This window comes from Oncorhynchus nerka, linkage group LG3, assembly GCF_034236695.1.
Source record: "Oncorhynchus nerka isolate Pitt River linkage group LG3, Oner_Uvic_2.0, whole genome shotgun sequence".
NCBI lineage: Eukaryota > Metazoa > Chordata > Actinopteri > Salmoniformes > Salmonidae > Oncorhynchus > Oncorhynchus nerka.
The window spans coordinates 23,954,929-23,973,275 of NC_088398.1; the positions used below are offsets into that span (position 1 = coordinate 23,954,929).

Sequence of the window (18,347 nt, forward strand, 5' to 3'; positions counted from 1 at the left end):
GCCACACAGTTTCCTCATGGATTGCAATGTAATCGGCCATAATCGGCGTCCAAAAAGGCAGATTACCGATTGTTATGAAAACTTGAAATCGGCCCTAATGAATCGGCCATACCGATTAATCAATCGACCTCTAATCAAGAATGTCTGGCTTCGAAATACCACCATTGCCAATTACTCCAGGATGAGATCTTTGTTTAATGACGAGGTTGTTTAAATAAATAATAATACCCACTTTCACAAAGAGCACTCAGACACTTCTTTCTCTCTGCCTCTTTTCGTCTGTTTATTTCAGCCTGTGCATCGGGGTAGTGTTGTGGATTTGGTCACTGACCCTGACAGGATCATGTTTTGGCATGATGGCTTGGAAGTGTCTTATTTGAATAAAGTAGTCAGACGTTATTCTTGGTACTTTGATCAAATATAGCCTACATCATCATGGTTCAAAACAGGGTGAGTAAAGAGAGACATGGAGGTGGAGTGTGAGTAGCAGCTACGTAGAAAAAATCTTTGTGTAAAATAACACAGATCCAGATCCGTAGCTTTGAGAAAAACGTTTCCAGAGGAGCGGGGTCTCAAAATCTGTCATTGCAGCCATGACCTATTTAAATAAATAAAAAATACCCAACATGGTGTCAGTTTGAGGCACAGTAATGATACACACCAGAAAGGAAATAAGGTTAGGAAGGGACATTCCATTGATCCCACCATTGCTTATCAGTACCATGCTGCTCACTGAAGTGCACTTATCCATACATATGGCAAACCTGTGTCATAGGTGTCGGCGGTGGGATACCAGCAATCAGTCACTGGAAGCGGTCTTTGATCCCAATTTTCCCCCTTATCTCCAGATGTGATATGTACTTGCCACTGAAGAGGGTGAATACTACTGGAGGCCATGATTGGAGTGAGCCACTAGAGCAGAGGGGTGGTCAAACACGTTTTTCCACGTGGGCTGCATTCGCTCTTCAAGGTCCAGAGGGCCGCACTGAAAATGTTTTTTTTCTTCTCAATTTGTAAATTGTCCTCTATCGTTTTTGGAGTGTCCGATCCACCCTTACTGTCTTGCTTTCATTTCGGTGATCAAAAATGTTACATAATGTTTTTTCTAAAACCAAGTGGGCCGTGTGTTTGACCCCCCCCCCTCGCGCTAGAGAATGTGTGCGCTGTCATCCATCTGGCTAGGAGCTTCAGGCACATCAAAAGTGCCTCCAGTGTCTAGGCCAAACCATTTTCAACAATATGTAATACAGTAAACCTTTGTTTTTCAGCTCTGCTTGCTACCTGCCCTCTTGTGTTTGTATTGTCTTAAGCCTTTGGGTGTGACCTAGCTAGGAGGACTAACACAGACCTTTCGAGGTGAAAGAGCTCCTTGTCCAGGGGCGATGAGTCATTCCCTTCCTCGTCAGCCAGTCTTCACACACCCTTGTCCCCCACAGTCACACATGAGGGATAATGGGTAATTTAGCGTTCCAGTCCTGAATTGACGGTTTGATATCTGGCGGTTTAGTGGTTGCAGTCGTAACCACTTTAGTCCATCCAACTATGACCGGTCTGCCCTTTTCCTGCAGGCTACGTCTTAAGCATAAAACGCACAGAGAATCTCAATCGCCGTTCCTTCTCTTGCTAGAACAAGTTGTACCTGCTGCATTCTGACCCGGTAGAGACGAACCTATCGCAACACTCGTCAGTGGCCAAGAACTTGACTTTGAGCCAGTCAGAGAGCACAAACCTTCACATGGGGGAGCCATCAAATGTATTTTTAAGAGGTCATTTTCTCCATTCATCCACGGATGAGCCAGTCACTCTTCATATGCAATGTAGGCTATGGGTTGGTAGCTAGCTAGATAGCTAAGTGCACAGACACAATGCACACAACAGTAAATGCTTCCTCCAAGCTAGCTAACCTCTTGCTAGTTTTCACATTATACTTAAATCACAATGGATTAGCTAGTTTCCATAAAACAGCTGCTATGTTGTGCTAGCCAGCGAATATGCTAATGTTAGCTAGCTAGCTAAACATTTGGCTTTGGGCTGGCACTGGCAGTATGGGATTATGGAGAGTGAATTAAATTGTTTCTTCGTTGTCTTGCTAGGTAGTTATCTAGCTGTGGCCACCTGGCTAGTACCAACAAGGGGTTTCTACTAAATAAGAACATTTGCGCAGATGGCTTGGCATCTAGACCATAAGCAATACGCAGTCAGAAGTTAACATACACTTAGGTTGGAGTCATTAACTTGTTTTTAAACCACTTTACAAATTGCTTGTTAACTCACTTGCCAAAACTATAGTTTGTTAAGACATCTACTTTGTGCATGACACCAGTAATATTTCCAACAATTGTTTACAGACAGATTAGTTCACTTATAATTCACTGTATCACAATTCCAGTGGGTCAGAAGTTTACATACACTAAATTGACTGTTCCTTTAAACAGCTTGGGAAATTCCAGAAAATGATGTAATGGCTTAAGAAGCTTCTGATAGGCTAATTGGCATAATTTGAGTCAATTGGAGGTGTACCTGTGGATGTATTTCGAGGCCTACCTTCAAACTCAGTGCCTCGTTGCTTGACATCATGGGAAAATCAAAATAAATCAGCCAAGAAAAGTCTGGTTCATCCTTGGGAGCAATTTTCAAATGCCTGAAGGTACCTTGTTCATCTGCACAAACCATAGCACGCAAGTATAAACATCATGGGACCACGCAGCCGCCATACCGCTCAGGTAGGCGACATGTTCTGTCTCCTAGAGATTAACTTACTTTGGTGCGAAAAGTGCAAATCAATCCCAGAACCGCAGCCAAGGACCTTGTGAAGATGCTGGAAGAAACCGGTACAAAAGTATGTATATCCACAGTAAAACGAGTCCTATATCGACATAACCTGAAAGGCTGCTCAGCAAGGAAGAAGCCACTGCTCCAAAACCGCCATTTAAAAAAGCCAGACTACGGTTTGCAACTGCACATGGGGACAAAGATCGTACTTTTTGGAGAAATGTCCGTTGGTCTGACGAAACAAAACTAGAACTGTTTGGCCATAATGACCATTGTTATGTTTGGAGGAAAAGGGGTGGTGCTTACAAGCTGAAGAACACCATCCATGAAGCACGGGGGTGGCAGTATCATGTTGTGGGGGTGCTTTGCTGCAGGACGGACTGGTGCACTTCACAAAATAGATGGCATCATGAGGAAGGAAAATTATGTGGATATATTGAAGCAACATCTCTAGACAGCAGTCAGGAAGTTAAAGCTTGGTCCCAAATGGGTCTTCCAAATGGACAATGACCCCAAGCATACCTCCACAGTTGTGGCAAAACGGCTTTAGGACGACAAAGTCAAGTTAATGGAGTGGCCATCACAAAGCACTGACCTCAATCCTATAGAAAATTTGTGAGCAGAACTGAAAAAGCGTGTGTGAGCAAGGAGGCCTACAAACCTGACTGTTACACCAGCTCTTATCAGGAGGAATTGGCCAAAACTCAATCAACTTATTGTGTGAAGCTTGTGGAAGGCTATCTGAAATGTTTGACTCAAGTTAAACAATTTAAAGGCAATGCTACCAAATACTAATTGAGTGTATGTAAACTTCTGAACCACTGGGAATGTGAGGAAAGGAATAACTCATTCTCTCTACTACTATTCTGACATTTCACATTCTTAAAATAAAGTGGTGATCTTAACTGACCTTAGACAGGGAAATTTGTGGAATTGTGAATCTGAGTTTAAATGTATTTGGCTAAGGTGAATGTAAACTTCTGACTTCAACTGTATACATTGCCAAGCAACGATACGGCCACCTTCTGGTTTGGACTATTTTATCAAGGTTGAGTGGCTGATGACTTCCAAGGTCTTTGCTGTGTGAACACAAAAGAGACTGATGGCCGACACTCAGGTAAACATTTGACAATCCTACCTGTGTGTCTGAGCTTTTATTTCCTTGAAAGTATCTGTAATTAATTTCTCTCAAGGCTTTGTGGCATTTTTCCTTGAGATAAAATATTCGCAATGTCATTGCAAGAGGTTAGAATAGCCTGGCAACAGGAACCTGCTGCTCTTTTTGTAATGTATATACTGTATGCCTATATTCAGGGTTGGGTAGGTTACTTTGTAAATGTAATCTGCTACCTTAGTTTCCTGTCCAGAATTGTAATCAGTAATGTTAGGTAATCAGGTTACTTTCACAGATAAGTTTCCCCTTAAGAGGCATTAGAAGAAGACAACAATTAATTTTACCAATTGAACGACATCTATTTCAGGATAAATCAATGTTAAAGTTCACATAGCTGGCCATAAATGGATGTTGCATTTTACTTTATGGGTCAGTTATGTAGGCTTCTTCTAGTCCATTGCTCTCTACTACTTATAATATGATTAGGTATGATTAGGTTATATCTTTCCATTTCTATTAAAAACCAGTCTGTCAGATTTCCAGTCATTTAAAAATAATGTAATACCCCTTGATCTTCAAGAATAGGATTTGAAATTATGGAAGAATAGATTAGCCAAATTGTTTTACCTGAGCATAACCCAAAAACGAAGGACTTATTAGCCTGCTCTTTTGTTTATGATATTGTTGTTTTGGAGGACTGATTGGGCTCATTGATTAGAGTTCCAAAATAAATTCTGCTCTTATGGAATGGCGTGCTTTGAGCACTACTGAAAAGTGCTATTTGCATGTGAAAAATGAATACCGTATGTTGCATTTGCTATAGGCCTATTATTATTTACCTTTTGTTGGTGACACTGAAATTACACACACATTTGTGAACAGCCATCCACATCAACCACAATCCATAAGGCGCAAATAGCTAAATGAGAGAGCGACAGTGTGAGTCACATCGTGTAGATATCAAGCTTTGGATGCCGACACCAGTCGCAACATCGGAAGACATAGCTTGGACTGTAGCCTACAAAAGCCTATTCCTGCTCTTTTCCAGCGATCCATCAAATAGATTTGGTGTGTCATCATAGTGGTCCGACTTTTAGTCAAGACTCGCTCAGGCGGAACAAACTTAAACTTGCGCCATTTGTCAATGCTAATTGGAATGTCTTTGAGAAAACAGAAAGGTGTCAATGATTTCTTTCACAAACACCCTGTCTGAATTTAAAAGTAATCCTAGAAGTAATGTTTTTCAAAAGTATCTCTAATCTTAGTACAATATTTTAGCTGGAAACGGATTACAGTTCGTTTTTTGTAATCCGTTACATGTAATCAATTACTCTTCAACTCTGCCTATATTTGAACAATGTGTTTAAAACACTAATTAGATCACAACTACCCTAAAGCAAGATGTGTGAACTCAAATGGGAAACCTTACTGTCAAAGAACAGACTTGTATTCTCAAACAGTCTTTTGACTGACGCCACAGACTGAAATAAACATTGCATTGAAAAATGTCATGATATAGTGACAACTTTAGATAGGAGAGAATGCATTGAGGAGATGCATCAGACCTAGTGCTGACAGCTCAAACCTTTCCAAACACGTGCAGTAACTGACACGCATACAACCTTGGTGTCCCGTTCCCTGTCGAAGCTCTGGGATTTGACAACTTGCTGCAGCCGGGTTATTTATGGATTGTGATTCAGAATTTGGAAGTCTGGGAACCCGAAGTCTCTCTGGATCAGAGTCACTACTCAAAGGAAATAGAAGGCGCACTTCCCTTAGGGACCGAAGCGATGTTTTGCAGGATATGCATCAGGGTTGGGGTCAATTCCACTTCAATGTTAGTCAATTCTGGAAGGACACGCATTCCAATTCTCGTTATTGCTTTTCAGGAAATTTCCAGAGGAAACGCTGTGTCCCACTGTTTTCTTTCACCCGGCAACACATCCAACAAGCTCTTATGTCGGGGTCGCAACGGGGAAACTGCTGTGGGGTCACCTATTTATTTATCTTTCGTTAACATTTTTTACTCCACATTTTTTGGGGGGAGTTCCAATTGTTGTATGGGGCAATATACAAAAGTTTGAGAAAGATAAACAGAAAAAATATTATTGATTGTATTGAAAATTAATGAAAATGCTATGAATTCAAGGTTATTTGTTGATGTGAAAATCGAAATGTGTCTTAGTCATGGGAAATTATTGGGTAAAAAAAAAAAAAAAAACGGGGTCCCCAGGAATTCTGCCGTGACAAAATGGGATCCTGGCTGAAGAAGTTTGAATACCACACTGTCTTATGTACTAGTACCAGCATGACTTAGGCATTCCGACAGCTCCTCAGAAGTAGTTTGGTACAGGTTGTTTCTCAAGCTTCTATTCAGTCACCACTTGCTTAAGCCTAACTGTGTAATGTGTTTGGCTGGGGCTGAGATGTAAGCTAATGTCTGTCTAATTAAAACAGCCCGCACTCTATCAAATCGGTTAGGGGTTAATGATTTTCTCTGCATATTGTGCATAAACACAAGTCTCTGAGAGAACACGGTAGGCTACACGTCAAGCTCACAAACCCCTCTTCGCAAGAGGGATGCTCATATCTCCACAAAAAAGGCAGAGCCAGGTGGCCTGAGCCTTTTGTAGTGCCTTCCAATTAGTCCGTGTTATCTTAACTCCTTTGTTTTCCCACATGGAGATGCTTCCTGGGATTTGTGGAATGGTGCCAGTTTCCTGACGAGGCCGGTTGAAAGGCGAAGAGTGCTCCTAGCACCACACATCTCTTTCTGTGAAGATTAGGCCTCTTTTGGCTGTTTCTCACTGGACTCTGCGCTAGAGCGGTAGCGCTTTAAAACGGCAGCAGTGCGTGGAAGTGTTCTGGACTCCATTAATGGATTTGTTTAGCCCGTGAAAGAGTGTGTCCAACACTGAAAGTGTTGCCTTCCAGCTGACTGAGTTGATGAAAAACATCAGATTCCCTGTATACCCGGGAGATTGCAGTTTTTTTTTGTACGTTCAAGAAGGCATCATCTGTGAAGACATTGACAAAGTTCATTGTTTCTATAATTTGCAGACTCTTACTGTTTTCCACCGTAAGCGCTAGACTCCTGCTGTTTTACACGTTCCTCTCCCGACCCCTTATCCTTGAAAACCTCTGACAGTGCTGAAGAACACGGACCATTACGTAACTAACAGTACAGTCCGCAAATGATGACATGCTAATTAGCTATGCTCAGGGTGTGAGCGTTGAAGGGCAGTTTACTTACTTGCCTGCCTGCCTCTCATCTCCTCTCAATGTCCCAGTGGGATCACACCCTGTGTTAGCCAGGCCAGATGGTGCTGCCAACGTGCCACCCTTACCCTCATGCGGCAGCAATGTAAATAGACAATGTGTTGATTCTGTGTCAGGGTTTCGTGGTCAGACTACAGAAAGGCTTTAGGATTAATGGGATTTGATGGGTCACAGTTTCAGATGCCCTCCATTGATGGGCTAGCCTGTCAGTTCAAATGTCTCGTTCTATTTCCCCCCTTGAAAACATTTGTCAGGTAGTTTCCACTTAAGGCTTGAAAATGCATTCGTTTAGCAGTTTCCCGGGCCCAGACATTTCAAGACATTTCAATGTAACTAAACTAAGGATGTTTTAAAAAACATTCTTATATCTGAAAACCAAAGTTTCATTGTGTTAAATGGACCACAGTTTGGGTTGGCCTAAGTGGTCATTTTGTTATTGAGAAGTGTCAAAGGTCACTTTAGGTCACTCAAGGTCCCTTTTTATTATTAATGTGGTTTACTCATCTCTGTTTTCCCCTATGACAGTTTAGAGGTAGTACCACAACCTGTCTAGTAGACGGCAAGGTGTAGGCCTGTTCAAAGCACTGAAAATCCTGATTCTGTGACCTTGATATTGTGGTATCTGATTTATTGTCTCAAACACAGCCAGATCAATCTGATCCTGGATAGCAAGAAAATAGGATTACAGGATCATTCATTCTGATCCAGATTAAGTGTTTTGAAAAACTGGGCCCTGGGACTAAGCTAGCCTGTCTGAGCCTGCATGTTGAGACAACCAAACAGTGTTGCCATGGCAGCTAATTGTAATAGCTTTGTTGAAATAAGGAAATTGGATTAGGAAATAAACTATCAGAAAAAAAGGACCATCTTTTTCTGTTAGAAATGCCCACTTAACCCGGATGCCAGCCGTGTGCCGCCACAGGAATCGCTAGAGCGTGATGGGACAAGGACATCCCTGCCGGCCAAACCCTCCCCTAACCCGGACGACGCTGGGCCAATTGTGCGACAGAGCCTGGACTCGAACCCAGAATCTCTAGTGGCACAGCTAGCACGGCAATGCAGACCACTGCGCCACTCGGGAGGTCCCATACTAGGCCTAGTTAATGTGAAGTTGAAGTTAACCTTTTTCAGTCAAGTTTTCCTCAGTGACAATGTCATATGGTCACAACGAGAATGGTCTGTGTGTGGTTTCTCTCTGAAAGGAGTCACATGATTCATATGAGGAATTTGCTTTGCATAACTATTTCCACCTCTGACAAAATACATGTGATACTGTGGTTGTGTGACATTGAAAATGCGGCCCACTCTTCTCGTGTTCTGACTTGCAGATTCTGGCCAGATATCAAGTTTGTTTCCTCTGTGCGTTTTCACACCCACCAGCCATATCTACGAGGCCTAGATATGTTCTGGTCTGTTGAAATGGCACTTGTGGAAGCAAGCACTGGCATGTTAAATTAGCTATGAAAAAGAGAACAAATAATGTGATTCTGTTCCACTTAAGTATATTCTGAATATGCATTTGGTGGGGCTTTCAACTCAAACCGGTTCAGTGAGTCACTGGTGATTGTTTTCTGGTCCTTATCTTCAATGAGTTTGTAGCTTCAGGCGACTGGTACATTCCAGATCCCGCCTAGAAAGTGTAAACCTTGAGAACAATGAATCTAATCACCTTCTCCCTTCCTCAGGGTTCCACCTGATCCCCCGGCTGTCCAGCATCGTGCCCGAGTCCTGTCTGCTCATTGTGGTGGGCCTCCTGGTCGGCGGCCTCATCAAGCTGGCGGGCGAGGAGGTACCCCCCGTGCTGGACTCCAACCTCTTCTTCCTGTGCCTCCTCCCCCCGATCATCCTGGATGCGGGCTACTTCCTGCCCATCCGGCCCTTCATGGAGAACATCGGCACCATCCTGATGTTCGCCGTGGTCGGCACCCTGTGGAACGCCTTCTTCGTAGGGGGTCTCCTCTACGCCGTGTGCCAGATCGAGGGCACATACCTGAGCCAGGTGGAGCTGCTGCCCTGCCTGCTGTTCGGGAGCATCATCTCAGCCGTGGACCCGGTGGCCGTGCTGGCTGTGTTTGAGGAGATCCACATCAACGAGCTGCTGCACATTCTGGTGTTCGGAGAGTCGCTGCTCAATGATGCCGTCACTGTGGTGAGTGGTGGATGGGGTGGTATGCAGTGTAATGCAGGGCAATACAGTACAATGCAATTCTAGACAATCAATGAATGAATTACAGTACAATCACGTCAGGGTTTCCCCCAATAATAGATAATGCCATACAGTACAATACTATACAGCACTATGCTATGCAGTACAATACTATACAGCACTATGCTATGCAGTACAATACTATACAGCACTATGCTATGCAGTACAATACTATACAGCACTATGCTATGCAGTACAATACTATACAGCACTATGCAGTACAATACTATACAGCACTATGCTATGCAGTACAATACTATGCAGCACTATCCTATGCAGTACAATACTATACAGCACTATCATATGCAGTACAATACTATACAGCACTATGCCATGCAGTACAATACAGCACTATCCTATGCAGTACAATACTATACAGCACTATGCTATGCAGTACAATACTATACAGCACTATGCTATGCAGTACAATACTATAAAGCACTATGCAGTACAATACTATACAGCGCTATGCAGTACGATACTATGCAGCACTATCCTATGCAGTACGATACTATACAGCACTATCCTATGCAGTACAATACTATACAGCACTGTCCTATGCAGTACAATACTATACAGCACTATCCTATGCAGTACAATACTATGCATCATTATCCTATGCAGTACAATACTATAAATGACTTAAATGTAAATGTACAATACTGTGCAGCACTATCCTATGCAGTACAATACTGTACAGCACTATCCTATGCAGTACAATACTGTACAGCACTATCCTATGCAGTACAATACTATGCAGCACTATCCTATGCAGTACAATACTATGCAGCACTATCCTATGCAGTACAATACTGTGCAGCACTATCCTATGCAGTACAATACTGTACAGCACTATCCTATGCAGTACAATACTGTACAGCACTATCCTATGCAGTACAATACTGTACAGCACTATGCTATGCAGTACAATACTATACAGCACTATGCTATGCAGTACAATATAATAAAACCAAACTATATTTTCAGAAGTAGGCTACATTCATCCTCCATATGAAGAGGACTCTGTTGTTAGTTGATCGTGTTAGTGTACAGGATATTGGTTTGGACTGGCACAAGAAATCAGAATAGCCTAGTACCAAATTAGCCTGATTTTTGAATTGGTCTTTTAGGAAAATCCCACCATACTTCTGTCACTGGATATTGAATTCATACCTTCTAGCTAACATTTAGCTCCTCACCAGTGATTGGTTGGTTAGGTTTTTGGTGATTTTTGTGACCTTTTGTGCGAATGCTGGCCCAGTTTAGTGGGCCACCAGAGGCCAAATCTATTTTCAATTATTTTCTCTCATGACTTCCTTCTCTTTCCTCTGAAACAGTTTTGAGATGGACCATCTCTCTCTTATGGGTTGGTCATTGAAAATATAAAGTAGAAAAAACATTTCGGTTTTTTTTCTTTTACTGTTTGCGTCCTTGCATGAAGCAGGCATCACATAGGTCTACTAAAAATACACTACTGTTCTGTAAGTAGCTTTGATTAAGTGTGACATAGTGTGGAATATATTCTGAATATATTGTGATGCACAGTGGTTCCTGTTGCTATATTTACTGATTATACTGTCTCCACACACTGACTGTTTTGATAGGACCAGTTCACTTAAAATAGCCTTGGAGTCATGAGACTTAAATGAACAATAGTTCAGCCGAACCATTTTAATATTGTGGGGCAGACAGGCGCCCGTGTGCAGAATTGTTCTGCTATGTTCAGTTTATTTGCAATACCAGGACGACATGTTGTAAAAACTTTCATCTTGGAAACCCAGAACTAAAACCTCACCTTTTTGCGTCATGCTTGATTAAGTTCTGAGGGCAGATGTGTTGGAAAAGTTCGTGGAAGTAGGGTGGTTGCTCCACCCCCTCTCTCTGCAGGTTTTGGGCAAGTCTATGTGCCATACCCCCCGACTAAGTGAAGATCAGTGAAGAAAAATCAGGGCCACCCCCGAATAAAGTTCCTTGTTAGTTGTCGCATCCCAGCCAGTTGCTATGATACCATTTATGTTGAGTGCATCTGTCCACGAGGGATTGGGAACATTTATTTATATTTTCTGCAGTGACTATACCGACACGTTAGGCCATATAATATCACTGGTTTTTATGGTCTTATACCGCCTGTTTGAGGAGCACACTCGGGCGTGGGCTCTGTTATTCTCTGTACACTTGAGCCATGTCTCGAAGGTCTCTCTCTCTCTCTCCCTCCCCTCCACTCTAGGTCTTATACCACCTGTTTGAGGAGCACACTCGGGCGTGGGCTCTGTTATTCCCTGTACACTTGAGCCATGTCTCGAAGGTCTCTCTCTCTCTCTCCCTCCCCTCCACTCTAGGTCTTATACCACCTGTTTGAGGAGTACTCTGGTGCAGGTGAGGTAACGCTGATGGACGTGGTCCTCGGGGTCATCTGCTTCCTGATTGTGTCGCTGGGGGGCATCGCCGTGGGCGCCATCTACGGTATCCTGGCGGCCTTCACCTCCCGGTTCACCTCGCACACCCGCGTCATCGAGCCCCTCTTCGTGTTCGTTTACAGCTACATGGCCTACCTCTCGGCCGAGATGTTCCACCTGTCTGGAATTATGGCGTAAGTAGGGAGTGTGGGGCACACACACGCTCACAGACAGACAGACACACGCACACATACACACAATCTTTCTAGTGGCCAAGGTTTTATGAGTTTCTCGGTCATGAATCATAGATATTGTTGAGAATAAAAAAGGTTTCTATGAGAGTTCTGGTTAGGCTGGTTAAGTGTTTATAATGCATTGACAGAGTGGCTGTGATACGTGACCTTTTGAACCTGTCCGGCTGGTCCATCAACACCATTGATTCTGTGTTTAACTAAAGGAAAAGTATGACCATGTTTAATCCCTGCATTATCTTCTACGTTTCCTTGGAAAAAGATCTCACTCATAAAGTGTACACTGAATTAGATTCTTAGCTTCTTAGCAATATTCCTGACTAAATGGTCAAATAAATCAAATGTAACCGGGTCTGTCCCAGCCAAGGACGTCTATACGAATTCTATCAAAACGTCAGTAACTCACTTCCATGTCGTGACAGGCCAACGGATGTGCAGCCCAGAGCAGGGATACAACGTTCAATTTACAGCCCCCTGTCATGCCTCTGGCCCGAACACCTCCTGTGATACATATCGTTCTCATCTCCCTTCCTCTCCTCTCTTCCCGCTTTCGTCTCCTAAAAGGGGGCGAGGTATGGAATATGGATCATAAACATCGGTGCTGCTGATGAATTGAGTTTCCTGTCGGTGGGTTTTACAGGAGCAATGGTAGGACTGTAAGGACAGTCTGTTCCCAGGCCTGTTGGCACTCTGTCCGTGCCTCCATCCTAAATAGGATTTGGATTAGTATATGGTGCTTTTTGTCCAGGTGCTTGTATATGAGATCTCTCCCCCCGGAGTGAAATTGAGCGGAATGATGGACGGCTGCAGTGTGTTGTGTAAGGGAATGAGGTAGCTAGCTGCCCTTAATGTCACTGAGGAGGGTTGCCTCACGCTAGACACGAGGAATAGAGAAGTGATTGCAATGCTATACAGGGGAGTGGATGTGCACATCTTAACTCTGGTTCCGTATGTCCAATCACACTGAGTCATTGGTTCACACGTGGAACAAACTCGTGGAACAAGCTGAGGAAATGGAGCCCTTGTTTCATAAGCTCTTACACCAGTTTGTTTTGGAAACTGTGTATCCTTGTTGCAATGGTTCTACTATACGTGAAATACTTGCTCTCTTAGCATGTAAATACTTTAAAATATATATCTATACTGTATTATTTTTTTTAACCAATTTAATTGATGCGACTACTTTCTATGCCATGTCAATGAAGTACGAGACTATAACTTAGTACGAGACTGTAGCCTATATTTACAATGTAGGTAGTTGGATTCATGTAGTAACATGGGGCCTCATTTACCAAAAGTGTGTGCGCGCACAAAAAAGACACATTTCGGGCTCAGTTGTCCCACAAAGGTTGACGGGAAAGTGTATGTTTCTCCACGTACAGCTCAGACATTACTTACGCACAACTTCTCGTGGTTGATTAATTGTACTGCAAGCAAATGTCGTTTTTTTTTTTATTGTCTGGAGGAAATGGAAGTGTTTGATGCACAGGAATTATTTTACTGGTAGGCTCGTAGAAATCGGTCAAATGTAGGCCTAATGATAAAACGGATTCCTTTGCCGTTGCTAAGGCGATCAAATAGCATCGTGTAGTCTTAACCTATTTATTTGACATTTGTCATATAGGCCTAAGTCATAATCCTATGGCAGGACATGTCTCTCCTTTTCTGACATCTGGTTTATTCCCGCGACACAACAAATAGTAGACTACCATTTACCAACTGCTCATTCAATAGCCAAGAATGCTCGAAAGTAAATAGACCGGTCACCTATTTGACAGTATGTGTAGGCTACAGTGCTGTGCGATAGGAGTGCGACGACATAGTCTATATAATCTGAGCCTATACCAAGGCAAGAGATGTAAACACAATCACGTATTGATAGGATATGTCTTGCGATTCTCACGATTCTATATGTGTTGCTTTCCGGTACGGCAATTGGATGTTCCCAAACATATTGCTCACTATATGTCGGCTGCAGAGAGACAAGTGAGGGCATGAGAAAACAACTCGTTTTGAACACATCAGGGACATAAAAGTTGGCCCACTATTTGGTGCAAGTACAACTGACTAGCACCATCCAACGCTACCTACAGTAGCAGAAATCTATACTCTGAGTCAAATATCGATGTAATATCGTCCAGAAATAATATTGCGACGTCTAACTGTAACGACCCCCCCCCCATCACTATATTGCATCAATATCAAATCCAATCAAAATGTATTGGTCACGTAGACACTTAAGCACGTCTTATAGCAGGTGTAGCAAAATGCGTATGTTACTATATAGAGTTTGCTTCCTGATATCCGTCCGTAGCCCTTTAAATATCTGCCATATTTCCTGGCTCAGGGAACCTCGGGTAGCTTACGCCAGGTGCAGCCAGTAAATGAACAGTTTAAGTTCCAATTAAATACTAAAATATACTTGTGTCTGGAGTTTTCATTCTAAGATGCTACAATTCAGAATAGACATTAAATGACGGAAAACAAGAAAAGGTTTCTTTCTCAGAGAACAAATGTATAATCATCCTCTCTCTCTCTCTCTCTCTTCCCCCAGGCTGATTGCATGCGGCGCTGTGATGCGACCCTACGTGGAGGCCAACATATCCCACAAGTCCCACACCACCGTCAAGTACTTCCTGAAGATGTGGAGCAGCGTGAGCGAGACCCTCATCTTCATCTTCCTGGGCGTGGCCACGGTGGCCGGGCCGCACGCCTGGAACTGGACCTTTGTCTCCGTCACCGTCATCCTTTGTCTGGTGTCACGTGTCATTGGTGAGACGGACACCTTCTTCACTGTACTGTACCAGTCTCTACATCAGATTCCAAAAGATAGTGAGAGAAATGACGTGACCGGCTCAACTTTCTCATAGTTAGTTATAATTTGATCAAGTTGTTTCAGTAGAGGAGGCGATACAGATTTTTAACATCCTCAATTTGACACGGGCAAATTATTCTTGGAGCCAGACTGAAATACCAGTCACTACATTTGTTAGGTAATGAGACCACTATTAGAAGAAGTGCCCCTTGTTTTTTTCTGCTTGGTCCTCACATTGAGGAAGCCCAGGTTTCAAGACTCGTCAGATACACGTCCCTAAGAAAAGGAAGCGTAAATATTTCTTCAATGTGTGTTCCAATGTTTCCAATGTAGTGTGTGGGCTCTACTCCTCTTTCTCAGAAGCTTTTGAGCAATTTGTAAAGGGAATCCTTGACCTTTCTTAGGTACTAATGAGGCTGGTATTGTCTGTGTGTAAGGAGGGAGCAAACATGGAGTCAGTCAGATAAAAGGCCTTGAAGGTTGACTCGCTTCTCCTCTCTCATTCCCCCTCTCCCTCTCTCTCTAAGGCGTGGTGGGCCTTACCTTTATCATCAACAAGTTCCGCATCGTCAAGCTGACCACCAAGGACCAGTTCATTGTGGCCTACGGTGGCCTGCGAGGGGCCATTGCCTTCTCCCTGGGCTACCTGCTAGACAAGGACCTCTTCCCCATGAGGACCATGTTCCTCACCGCCATCATCACCGAAATCTTCTTCACCGTGTTTGTACAGGTGGGTACTGGGCCAGTCCTTTAGCCTTGTCCCTGATCTGATTTGTGCTGTCGAAGCACCTTGTCACGCCAATGACCACAGTTGTCATGCCGGCCATGGTTGCCACGCCAATGACCATAGGAGTTGGCAAGACGGCACAAAAAGAGCTGGTACCTGGCTAGCAACCCTCGAATTCTGCTTATGTCTTCAGATTTATAATGAAATCGAAGGCACTCTTTAAATTATGGCAAGTTAAAAAGACTATCAGATAAAATGTGTGATAAAACACTGAGTGAACACTAAATATAGGAAGTAGGGCTGGGCGATATGGCCAAAATCTCATATCCTGATATAGGTCATTTCAAATCCCCATAACGATACATATGACGATATAGCACATTTCTTAAAATACATTTTGATGAATAAATAGTTTATATACAATGACCACATCTAAAGGCCTATTTCTTATTACATATTGAATTATACTCAACAAATAAAAGGTATTTGGTACCCTGGGTCGAGCGTTGGCACCAACTCACGAAACCCCCGTTTCTCGACCGTGTATATTGGGGCCGGGTCTTTGCAGATGTAAGTTGTAACGGGCAGCTGTTCTCTCCTTCCACCATCGTGATGCTTTACCACATGTTGTGCCGCGGGCAAAAGCCTCTTGCAACGTCTGAGTCGGGGGTTTGTTTGAGCACTTGACTGTACTTTTCTGGGTCTCATCGGGAGACTCTCTCCGCACTGTTTCACATGATTCTTACGCAGGTGGTTAAAGAGGTTAGTGGTGTTTGAGCCTGTCGTCGGGACCGGCCTGCGGCACATTTTGCAGAGGACAGTTTTCTATTCCGTACCAGACTTTTCATACCCAAATCACGTCCATGTGACCGAAGTAGCCCCTCTTTTAGGTACGAACTCAGTGTCTCCGTGCTCTGTGTCACGTTCACTCCCCTCCACATTTTTTTGTGTTGCAAATTTCCTTCCACACGCAAAGCGACGTCCAATTGACGAAAAATATTGCCGTGAAGAGTGTGATTTCCGACACAACAAAATAAATGATCGAGCATAATATTAAACGACAGATGTTTTTCTACCGTCACACGATATATATCGCCCAGCCCTAATAGGAAGTTGACTATATTACAGAGTGCTTTTGGGTCAAAATGGGTTGCTTTGCTGCTACATTGTGCTGTTGCTCTCTTGTCCCTAGTATATTTTAAGGCCTAAAGTGTTCAATGATTTTCATGGTTTGTTGGTACCCATTGCTACTGTATGCTAGTGTGACAAAAGGTCACTGGAGCTACTACTTTGAAACACACACACACACACACACACACACACACACGCAGTCCGTTTGAAGCTCTGCGCGTCAGATATTCCCCAGTCCTGCAGAGCAAACTCATCTTACAGTGAAGCTGTTGATGCATGCTGAAGCAGTAGGACACTCGTCATCTGGCAGAGTATCCCCAAAATGGCAGCTACTAAAATAAAGCCTTCTATAAGCCTTTTGTGAAACAAATGTCTTCAATAAATGACTTCTTCATTTTTCACTCAGCGCTGGCAGTCTGGGATGGATTGGGTGTGTGCGTGCGTGCTGGCAGGGGTATTATTTAAGGGCCAGAGTCTGTTGTCATCCACTTAGGGTATAATAGTTAACCAGATATACTTAATCTCCTTATGAGAGAGAGAATGATACGCTAAAGCCTACACACACACACACACACACACACACACAGTGGAACAGGATGAAAGAGATTGATAGAACCAGTATGCCAAATGGTATTGTAACCAGCACTGAGAAATCCTTTTCCCAGCATGCCTCAGTCGTGGATGGAACGGCCTTATGCACAAACCACCAACCGCCTGCGCATAACTTCATTTAAATGCAAATGTAGCTTGACTGTCTAAATACACAAAATGGATACAGAATACAGTAGCTGTGGAAATAAACGACATGAAAGTCGCCCCTCAGCCAGTGCTTCTCTGTGCAGTGACCTTGAGGAAAGGGACAGAGTAAACACCATGCACACGAATGGAAGGTGTTGAAATGTACATCACAGGCTTCTCTTGGGTCACTGGTGTCGCGTAGATTTTAAAGATGGACATTTTATCATTTGTGCGTCAGGATCACAAATGTTATCTTAGTAACCTCTCCCTTCTCTCTTTCTCTCCTCCTCCTCACCCTCGCAGGGCATGACTATCAAACCCCTGGTGGACCTGTTGGCCGTGAAGAAGAAGCAGGAGGCCAAGCGCTCCATCAATGAGGAGATCCACACCCAGGTGACCTTTAAACCCCGTCAACCCTCTCACAGCCTGGCCTCTCCTTCTCTAACCGCTCCTCTAGCCGGACCACCCATCAGACAAGTTCATTTCCTCCTGGGATATAGTAAGAGTGCTGATATTTTAGGATCCAAATGGCAAAACTGATCCTAGATCTGCACTGCTACTCTGAGACACTTTATAAATACAGGCCCACAGGCCCTGGTCAGGTTATGACATTTTCAGTACAAGAGCAAGAAACTGAAGCTGCACTGCAAGGCTGGTGTTGTTCACTGTAATTGTCTAACCAGCTTGCCCTGTAAAATGGGCTATTGCATTAATGGCTGTGGTTAAATGAATGATTTGGTTATTTCAATCTGAGGGATGTCCATTTTACTTTGAAATGAAGTATCTGTCCAGATTACAGTACTGTCATTACATGTACAAATCTGTCATTCTGCCCCTGAACAGGCAGTTAACCCACACTTCCTAGGCCATCATTGAAAATAAGAATTTGCTCTTAACTGACTTGCCTAGTTAAATAAA

General features: G+C 43.4%; 1 protein-coding gene across 1 annotated transcript in view; it reads left to right on the plus strand.

Annotated features, from left to right (window-relative positions):
* The window catches only part of LOC115105336 (sodium/hydrogen exchanger 1-like), a 47,223-nt gene that overhangs the window by 15,682 nt on the left and 13,194 nt on the right, over positions 1-18,347 (plus strand). The window contains exons 2-6 of the mRNA XM_065010093.1: positions 8,851-9,314; positions 11,711-11,961; positions 14,573-14,790; positions 15,361-15,563; positions 17,733-17,822. Of these exons, the coding sequence (XP_064866165.1) occupies positions 8,851-9,314; positions 11,711-11,961; positions 14,573-14,790; positions 15,361-15,563; positions 17,733-17,822 (1,226 nt within the window). The remainder of the gene's footprint in view (positions 1-8,850; positions 9,315-11,710; positions 11,962-14,572; positions 14,791-15,360; positions 15,564-17,732; positions 17,823-18,347) is intronic.